The sequence below is a fragment of the Hipposideros armiger genome, unplaced genomic scaffold (genome assembly GCF_001890085.2).
Source record: "Hipposideros armiger isolate ML-2016 unplaced genomic scaffold, ASM189008v1 scaffold_457, whole genome shotgun sequence".
NCBI classification, from domain to species: Eukaryota; Metazoa; Chordata; class Mammalia; order Chiroptera; family Hipposideridae; genus Hipposideros; species Hipposideros armiger.
Window position 1 is genome coordinate 1535922 of NW_017731807.1, and position 9592 is coordinate 1545513.

The 9592-nt window shown below is 58.2% G+C and overlaps 1 protein-coding gene across 1 annotated transcript in view; it reads right to left on the reverse strand.

Annotated features, from left to right (window-relative positions):
• The window catches only part of KDM6B (lysine demethylase 6B), a 9937-nt gene extending 7954 nt beyond the window's left edge, over nucleotides 1-1983 (reverse strand). Inside the window, exons 1-8 of the mRNA XM_019665910.1 lie at nucleotides 1864-1983; nucleotides 1467-1610; nucleotides 1232-1373; nucleotides 922-1020; nucleotides 596-815; nucleotides 395-487; nucleotides 148-309; nucleotides 3-65 (exon numbers count right to left, since the gene is read on the reverse strand). Of these exons, the coding sequence (XP_019521455.1) occupies nucleotides 3-65; nucleotides 148-309; nucleotides 395-487; nucleotides 596-815; nucleotides 922-1020; nucleotides 1232-1368 (774 nt within the window). The 5' untranslated portion in view covers nucleotides 1369-1373; nucleotides 1467-1610; nucleotides 1864-1983. The remainder of the gene's footprint in view (nucleotides 1-2; nucleotides 66-147; nucleotides 310-394; nucleotides 488-595; nucleotides 816-921; nucleotides 1021-1231; nucleotides 1374-1466; nucleotides 1611-1863) is intronic.
• Between the last annotated feature and the right edge of the window lie 7609 nt (nucleotides 1984-9592).

A 9592-nucleotide genomic window follows, 5' to 3' on the forward strand; every position in this document is an offset into this window, starting at 1 on the left:
GGTGGTGGTGGTGGTGGTGGTGGTAATGGTGGTGGAGGCAGCGGCAGCCCTGGGAGAAGGCCAGTCTACAAGAAAAGAGGGTGTGAGAATCCCATTCCTTGCCCTAATCCTCCCACTCACTGCCTGCCTGCCCACATACAACTCTACCTGCTCAGAGTTGCAACCTCTTCTGCGCTTGCCTCCAGGGCTGAGGGTCTCCTCCCCTGAGGGGCCTGAGAGTGCTGCAGGAGGCACAGGCTGCACTACTGGGGGTTCAGCGGCTCGCTTCACTGGGGGGCCCCCCCGCTTGGCCCCGTAGTTCCGCTTGTGCTGAGGACAAAAAAGAGGAGAGAGAATGGCACAGGTGTACACTTGGTCCAGCCCTCCTCCCTACCTCACCCAACCCCAGACTCACCTCAAGGTGCAGCAAGTTCCATACTTGCTCCAATGGGGGCAGGACCTTGGCTCGGTGCTGGCAAGAACCAGCATGAAAGTTCCAGAGCTGGGCCTGGGGAGATGGAGGAAGGATGCAGGGAACAGGACAGAAGCAGACATAAGATCAGGGCACTGAGCCAGAAGGCACAATCCTATCTTCTTATGGCCTGCCTCATCCCACCTGCTGTAGTCGGCCGATGCGAGGCCCCAGCTCAGCCAAACTTCCTCCATATCGAAGAGCACTATGGTAGCAGCGTATGGCCTCCTCACTGTCATGCTCTGACTCGTATAGCTGCCCAAGCTGTTCCCACAGCCCTGGCTGGGCTGGCTCCCGGAGCAATGCCTGCACACAGCCATGCAGGGATTCCAGCTTCCCATGGAGAGGTCTTGGGGTGGGTGTTCTGCAGAACAAAAGGGGTTGGAGAGGGAGGGTGGTCAGACTTGGGAGAACTCTTTCAAGACCCCAGCCTTATCTCCCATCCCCAGCACCTTTGAATCCTCACTCACCCTGGAACATAATACGGTTTGTTGGGGTGCCCAGAGCTACTGCCATGTGAAGAGGGTAGGGGAGCAGACAGTGGGGGCTGCCCGATGCTGGCAGAGCACCTGAAGAGAGAAGAGGTCTGTTAATGTAATCAAGATAAAAGAGTCTTGTCCCTATCTAGTAAGGAGGGGACTGAGGGAATAAGAGAAAACTACTGAGGACTACACTGAGGCCCACAGAATGGCAAAATCTCAGAGAATGACAGATTGAAAGGTGTAGGAGATGAGAAGATGAGTTCCTGGAGACAGAGAGAGAGATGACCCAAGTTCTCACCTGCCTCCAGGCAGCCATGCGCTACGAGGAGGGGGATGGGGCGGGCAGGAGCTCCAGGCCCCAGCACAGCTCAAGCCCCCAAGGGCAAAGGCTTCCCGTGCAGCGCGGGCCCCTGGAGGGTCCACTGCCCGATGCATCCAGCCTGAGTCAGGGAGAGGAGATTATGGTCTTACTGGAGGCAGAGCCTGAGCTGCCTGTGGAAACACAGCCAACCCAGGCCCAGTCTTTCCCTTACCAGGTCAGCAGTGGCCCCAGGAGCCCTGGAGATGGGGCACAGCCCCCTGCCCCAGCTCTCTGGGGGTGATGGTCCCACTCCAGCCGCTCTGACAGATGAACCCACTGCCCCCAGATGGCCGCCCAGGGCCTTTCACAGCCAATTCTATAGAGAGGAAGAGGCAAAGTGAGGTGAGCTGGCCAGCACAGTTGGGGCCCAGGGACTACTAGCCTGGTCTGGCTGGGGCACCCACAGATCTGTCATCTGCGCAGGGCGCCCGGCCTTGGATTTCCCTGAGAGGAGGCCCACTGGACTTAAGGAGCCCCTAGACGCCCAGAAGAGTGGCTAGGAGCCTGAACGAGTGGCAGGGAGCGGGACCGCCAGTCCGGAGCCGACAGGCAATGCCGCCGCGGCTTACCCGGCCTCCGTGGGAGCCTCCTCTCACAGCGTCGGCGAGCTCCAGGGACCTGGCCAATCACAGGACTTCCTCTCTGCCCGGAAAGCCAATCATCACCCGCGTCTCCGCCTCAGTAACAGCCTGCCCAGGACCAATAGGAGTGAAGTTAGCCGGCCCGCTGACGGCCGGGGGAGGAGGGGCGGCGGAGCCGGTCAGACGGGCTCGGCCCCAGATGACCCCGACGTGACCCGGCGGCTCCTATTTAGGGTCTCCATCTAGGACCTAAGACTCGGGCCGGCGGGGCAAACAGAGCCTGTGACCCATGTGGGTGAAGGCGGCGAGTCGCACGCCCCGGCCGACCTGGGGGATGGCGCTCCCCGCAAGCCCCACGCACGCACAAAGCCACCCGTGTTCCACGCTAGTCTGACCTAGATGCCCCCCGCCCTGCCCGCTGTAAGACCGACGGACAGCAGACAGATGCCCAAAGCAGACAAAGGTGTCGCTCCCCATCCTCACTTCACCTCGCCCAGAGCCTGACCTCCCCATTCAGAGTGCCCCTCGGGACTGCTTAGGACTGGCCAGTCAGGGCGACTTCTACGGCACTCAAACCCAACGGCGCCGCGAGCTGAGCGCTTCATCCCCCACACTTGACCATCCCAAATCATGGTCAAGCACCCAGCCTCATACCCAGTACCTTCAGCTCCTGCACGTCTCCTGGCTCTCTCGGTCTTCAATACCAACCGACCCCCAAAACCAAAATCCCATTTAACCCTCCAACTTCTCAGAAGTCGCGCACCACGGTCCAGTGTGGCCCTTCTTGCGTGGCTCCGGTATCCTCTATGCCCTTCCCCGCCGGGGCCACGCGGTTCCCCACGGCCCACGTGGCCCCCGCCCCCCAAGGGAGGGGGGATTTCGGGGGTTGCCCGTGACGTGGCTACTTGCGCAGCGGAAGCGGCGTGTGTAAGTAAGTGCACGGGAGGGGGGGGGTGTCCTCCGGGAGGGAGGGCGGGCCCGACAGGCGGTGACATCACCCTTGTCCCACTCTCACCGCCCACTCCCTTAAAGAACCCAAACCCGTTTCACTTCCTCCTTCACACACCACCCCCCAACCCTTCCCGTCGATGCTGGCTCGACCCAAGACGAGCGCAGCGCTCCCCTTCCTGGGCATCTTCCCTTTAGCCTCATTTCTTCCTTCTCCCCTCTCTGAGCCCAGGATCTCGGTCCCAAAGCTTCCTCCTCGCCTACCCGGCGTCCCCTCAGGTAGGGAGCCGGCTCCGCTCCCGGGATCGGTCCATTGAGAGTCTAGAGTACAAAGAGCTGCTAGAGGCGAATGTCGAGTACAAAGCGGCGGGGGCGGGGCCAGCGCTCCAGCTGGAGCCTGAGCAGGGCAGGAAGCCGGGGGAGAACGCGCGACAAGAGGCTGGGGGCGGCTGGAAAGTTCGCCCTCGCCGAGAAAAGTCTGCACTTTGGGGAAATTTCCACCCAGCCCACAAGGGCAGGCGGGTTTCTGGTGAAAACAGTCCTCTGTCCGCTGTACAGGGTCGTCTGTTTGCATGCAAGCGCTTGGACCCTACAGGTCCCAGTGTGCCACTCCCCGCCGAGCCCTGGCAGGCGCGCTTGGGCTCTGCGGACCATCTCCGCAGTTCGCGCGGAGATTCTGTCAGAACTCACTCTCCTCACCATACAACCATTCGGTCAATTACCAACCTCTGGGACAAGTACAGCGCTTAACTGCGCTCAAGTATGGCCCTGGCTGGCTGCTTCCCCCACCCCAAGTCCCGGGACCCATAGCCCAGACATGGGAAAATGGAGAACGGGGGTCCAGAAAACGGGAAACGGGGAGGGTCCAAATATCAGAGGCACAGATACCCGCTTGGGAAGTGGTGCCGAGGGCGCTGCCAGTTACCAGGAAATGCAGTTTCCCCTTCTGCGATGATGACACTTCCCCTCTACCACTTCCCCTTTCCCACGGGGAACTGACTCAGCTTTCCCTAAACCAGTGAGCCCCGTCTCTCCAGCCCCTCTCCACCTTTATCCACACACACCCCCGCGCCGGTATTCAGAATACAGCAGCCCTCACTTGAGAACAAAAACTTCCTGTATACTAAACACACACTCACTCTCGCCAACCACCGTGGATCCCTGTTCCTCACCCGGGACCCAGGCGCCTGACTCCCCATCCACCTCCCGTACAAAGCCCTCCCTCGGGGTCTGATTCAGGCTTGGGGTGGGGGAGCGTGAGTCACTCAGAAAACCTTCCCCTATTCCCACTGACTCAGCCCCCGCCTCCCTGAACACACACAGACACATAGTCAGAGGCAGACACAACTCAGCCCACACACCGCTCGCTCACCACGGGTCCCGTGGAATTTCCCCTCTCGTCTTACTGCACGACGGCCCCTCCCAGCGCCCAGCAGTCCCAACTCCGCACTCACACCTGTTCCCCAGACGCCGGCAGTCGGCTCGCGGTCCACTCTCACCTCCACTCTCGCTTTAGGGCAGGAATAGCCCTCTCCGACTCCTGGTGTCCGTACTAACCAAGGGGAGGGGGCAACCACGGACAGGCACAAAGACAACCACAGACTCCTCAAAAACAGATGAGTGTTATACACATACGGCCAAAGTCAGGCTGGGAGGACGGTATACTTCTGGGGCAGACATTCCAGCCTCTACCGCCCAACCCACAGTCCCCGGAGTCAGCTGCTCAGAAAGGGTTAATTCTTCTCCCGCCGAAGCCACGCCCTCCCCATCCGGGCACTCCCGGCTAAGCCCAGCTCCGCCCCCTCCATCCGGGCTCCGGACTCGGAGACTTTAACAGACCCCCCCCTCCCCCTTGGGCCCCGAGAGAGACCCACTCCATCAATCACACCCACTTAACTCTCTCCCGGCTTGAAGCCCGACAAGCCCCTCCACGCACCGCTCCAGCCGCGCGGGACGTGGAGTAAGGGGCCAGACGGACGCACGCAGACTCACATGCTGGCCAAAGACAAGACCCCGCAGATAGGGTTTTACCCAGCAGGCAGGCAGTAGTGCCGCTGCACGAGCGCGGAGGTGGGGCTGGTCCCGGAACCCCGCCGCACCCCGCTCCCTGCAGGCCTCATTCTGCCGGGTGGAAGCGAGGAGTTACAGGCTCGCTTCTTACCTGGGGGAGGGGGGAGGCGGAGGGGAAGACTGCCGGCTGGGGCTCTGCTGTGACTCAGCCACCCGGGCAGGTCGCCCGCTCGGGATTCCCTTCCCCAGCTTTCCCCCGCTGTTGGCCCCTCCCCGCCCCCCACCGAGAAGTGACAGTGCCGGCCCTGGCCCGCTATGTGTCACTGCGAGCCTTGTGTCTGCCTCTGACTGGACCGCTGTGTTCACCAGTCTGACAAGGTCGGCTGTGTGTGGGTCCCGGTGTCTGTCTCCGTGTGCACCTGCATATCTGCTTATCTTGTCTCCTTCAATGCCTGTGTCTGACGCGTTCCTGTCATTATGCCTGTCTACATGACTCTGCGCTGCTGTTTCTGTCTGTGTGTCTGCCTGGCTCCTGTCTCGGTCTTTTGTCTGGGTCTGCCTCTGCATCACTTGCGTGATCACGTGTGTCTCTGCACATGCCCTTCTGTGTTTGCTTTACATGTTCCTGAACAGAGTCAGGGAAACACTGGAGCCTACTGACCCTACTGACTCCTCCCCTCACTCCCCTGAATCCTGAGGTCTTCCTGGATCAGTGATTGGGGTCTATCTGCCTTCAGTCAAGTTCTGTCCTATTCCTCAACGTCCTTGCTTATCCTCCAGCTCCCAGGGGCTCCCGTTATGATAATTACTAGCATTTACTGAATACTTATTACATGCCAGGCACAGTGTTAATCACTTTCTATACATTTTTAAAACTCCTCCCCAAAACCTGACATAAGAGGTTTTATTACCCCCGTTTTACAGATGAGGAAATTAAGGCTCAGGGAGATTAGGTAAGTTGGTCAAGGTGATTCTGCAAGAGAATGGAAGAGCTGGGCTTCTTTCCAGAGTCTCATTCTTGCCACTCTTCTATAATGCATCTGTTCTATTCTCCCTCTGTTGGTTTTATCCTCACAGGTCACTTCTTGGGTCAGCCTGCCCCTCAGCTCTACCCCAGGTTGCCATCCCAAATGTCTCACGTCCTCTAGAGATGTGGATAGGAGACTATGCAGCAGATCTCAAAAGCCATCAGTTTCTTGGCAATGAAGCTCATTCAATTATCACATTCATTCAACACAATTCCACTGAGGCACCCCAATGTACAACTATCTTGCCAAATAGATACATAGGAGAAAACAGTCCCACTAAAAAAACTCAGTGAGTAATGGAGAAGACCAAAGCACACTCAGAACTAAAGTCCCTGGCTTAGGTACCATCTTTTCTCCTGGGGGTGGGGGGGAGGAGTTTAAGCAGGGCCTCAGGCTGAGAACTGGCAGTACAGAGGTAAGCAGCAAAGGAGTAAGACTTAGGGTGTGTATGGGGAAGGGGTGGGGGCAAATACTGTAGTGCAATGGGGAAGAGAACAGAACAGAAAGGGATCTGGAAGGAAAGGTGAGAATGCCAAGACTGCCATGGCAACAGCAGGTTGTTGTAGCAATGGTCTCCAATATCTCTCCAAATCCATTTCCAATCACCCTCCATAAGCCAGTCTGTTCAACAACTCTTATAGGGACAAAGCCCTCCCTGTCCCAAGAAAATCCCTCCAGTGTATCTCAACTCTACTTTCCAGCTTGCAAACCCTAGCTTAATTCAATTCAATTAGCAAATGAGTTGTAGCACTGGGGGGAGATTTTTTGGTGGTAGTGGAGAGGCTGGTGAAGTACAGGACTGAACTATTCATAGGCAACAGAGGGGAGCTCCATAAACCAGGAAGGCTGAACCACTCAAACACCACATTGTGAGGGGATGCTCAGAGTTGGACTGGACCATTCTGAGGAGTGGGCATGATCCAGATCATACCACTCTTCCTCAAGCATGTGGTACAGAATTGGACTGTTGGGGGGTATTGGGTACAGTGATCAGGGGTAGGACTTACCAGATGGAGTTTGTTGTGCCCTACCTCATTGGAACCAGTGCCCCAGCAGTGGGGTGCAGCAGACCACAGTGGGTGAGGTGGGTAGTACTATGGGGCTGGCATGGTGCCTGGGGGAACCTAAAAGAAAAAAAAAAAAACAGTTAGAGGTAGAGTCTCCCAGACTGGAGAATTTTCCTGTGTTCCCTACCCCCTTATTGAGGAGAAACCTGGCTCTGGTGGTCAGATGGGATGGAAGAATGTTTCCATGGCAACCAGAAAAAGCCATCCCCAAAGTAGTCCTCCAGCCTTCCCCATTAGGAAGCAGTCTGGACCAGGAGGTAAGGGGAGCATGCTAAGGAATCTGAGTAAGTCCAAGTGGACACCCAACCCATGATCTCTTTTCTGACTGGACTCTCCTACTGAGAGTCCCTGGCCCCAGAGTAGACCCAGCTACCCCTGACATCTGCACCCCAGTCAGCCTCAATCCTGGCCCCAGGCATGCAGATCCTCTTCCTTCAGCTCTGCCTCCTCCCTAACCTTATCAAGACACCAGTCAACCCCACCCTCTGGACTCTGCCCCCTCCTCTTCCCTCAGGCAGGTGCAGGCAGGTCTCTACGAGCAGCACAGGTGGCCAGACTAGATGAACAGGCCCAGCAGGGAGAAGCCTTCCTCCTCAGCAAGGACTGTGACTCTGGTCCTAGGTCTGGAAGTGGTCTCTGCTGCAAGCCTCCCTCCCATCCCACCGGTCAAGGCCATATCCTGTTTCCCCATACCTCCTTCCTCTATGTGGCCCAAGAAGGTGATAGAGGCTCTCACTCCCTTCCTAACTCTCAGAGAGAAGCTAGGTCTTTTAGCATAAGTCCAGGGCCAAGAACCAGTGTCCATCCAGTGGTCAGACCTAAGTCTGCCCTCACCTCAAACTCACTCCTCCGGGATCTATGTCTTGTGCTCCCTTAACCCACAGTTCTCTGTCCTTAAGGACCCAGACCCTTGGGCTCCCCCAGACACTTGGGCTCTCAGTTTAGTCTCTCCCTTCTCTGGCCTTCAGCCCCCAACCTTCCCCCTGCCCCAGAGACTCAGGCCTCCAGCCCCCAGCCTCCATGATGCAATGTGCTGCAAGCTGCCTCCACTGCTGATGACACTGTCCCCAGGGAGGTGCTATTTCTGACCCATGCAAGGCCCCTCACTGGGCCAGGGTAGTGGTCAGCTGCAGGCTAGAGAGGCCAGGCTGACAAGGTGCTTCAGCTGGAAAAGGGAGCTTGAGGATAGAACCCTTCAGAACAGGGACACTCAGAATGTGGGACCAGGGAGTGTGTTTGTGTAGTCTGTAGCATTTGTGCATGTCGTTATGTTAGGGGGAAGGGGTTGCTGGGGAGGGTCTAGCCTAGAGAAACGGAAGTTCCAGGCCTTAGGACAAACCATGAGGAGTGAGGGGCAGCCAAGAGGGTCAGCAGGGGTAAGTATGGGGTGTCTGGACATCAGAATGGAGGAGGGGCCAACAGCCATTTAAAGGGCCAGACCCAGAGCTTTAATCCCTCACCAGTCCTGGCCCCAAGCCGAGGCTGTAATTCATCTGTCCAACAGCTGGGGTGGGTGTGTTTTTGGGGGGGCATGTGGATAGGGAGAGGGATTTGGAGGAGGGGCTGGGACTTTCTTGTGCACAGAGCCAAACAACAAAAGGAGAAGCTGAAGGGCCAGTTCCAATGTGCCCAGGCCAGGCTGTTGACCTGCAGACCTGCTGGTGGTCCTGACCTGGTGGCAAACAGGCTCTGTAGTTTGGACTCAATGATTCTTAGCCAACGAGTCCATGAAGCCAAAGATGGGGCCCTGGAGATAGCTCAGTCTGAATGCCCCCTCTGGGCAAGCTGTCACCCTTGCACATTCTCAGCCATAGCACAGTCCCAGACCTGGCAGGCCCCAAAACAGACTCAGCCTCAAATGCCCTGCTTGTCAGCCAAGCCTCCCCAGACATGGCCTGCCGGCTCCCCCTCCCGCCGGCACAGGGTGGCAGCGGCCACAACGAGACTGTCCCTTTAAATCATTACCACCCCTGATTGTGTGGACTAACCGAGGGCCCTGCCCCCCAGGCAGGCTGCTTGCCACCTCCCCCCCACGAGTCCCCAGAAATGTGAGGGCCATTTAAAGGGACAACAGAGACAGCCAGGTCACTAACCGCCCCCACCCCCACCAGGCACACACACAGCCCCTTTCCCCAGCGACACACAGCCCCTTGCCCCTCCAGAGGGCCCCCCAAATTCCGGTTTTCTCCCCACCCCTAGAGACTGCTAGAAGGAGAAAGGGGGCCAGAGTTGGGGGGGGCGGGAAACTGGGGGAACAAGAAAAAGACAGGGACTCCCTCCTTCCTCAGAGCCCCAAGGGACGGGTCGGAAGGAAAGCAAAGCCCAGAGAAGCAGCGAGTCAGAGCCCCGAAAGGTGCCGCGGAAAGACCTGGGGCGCATAGGCTGTCGGGCGAGGTGAAGGGAGTAGGGCTGCACGAGACGGCGGCGCGGCTAGCGGGCGACAAGCCCAAGTGGGGGAGATGAAACAAGGAAGGCCAGGGAAAAGAGGCAAGGCCGGGGGAAAACAAGGAGACGGAACCGGGGAAAGGGGTCACACTGGAGGGTGTGGAGGAAAATCCAAGAGGAGAGGGCGAGCCAGGCCAGGGTTACCTGCTGGGTGTCTGTCCCCCGGCGGTGCCCCCGGAGTCCGGGTAGGGAGGGGGGAGCAGCAGGGGGGGAGTGGGG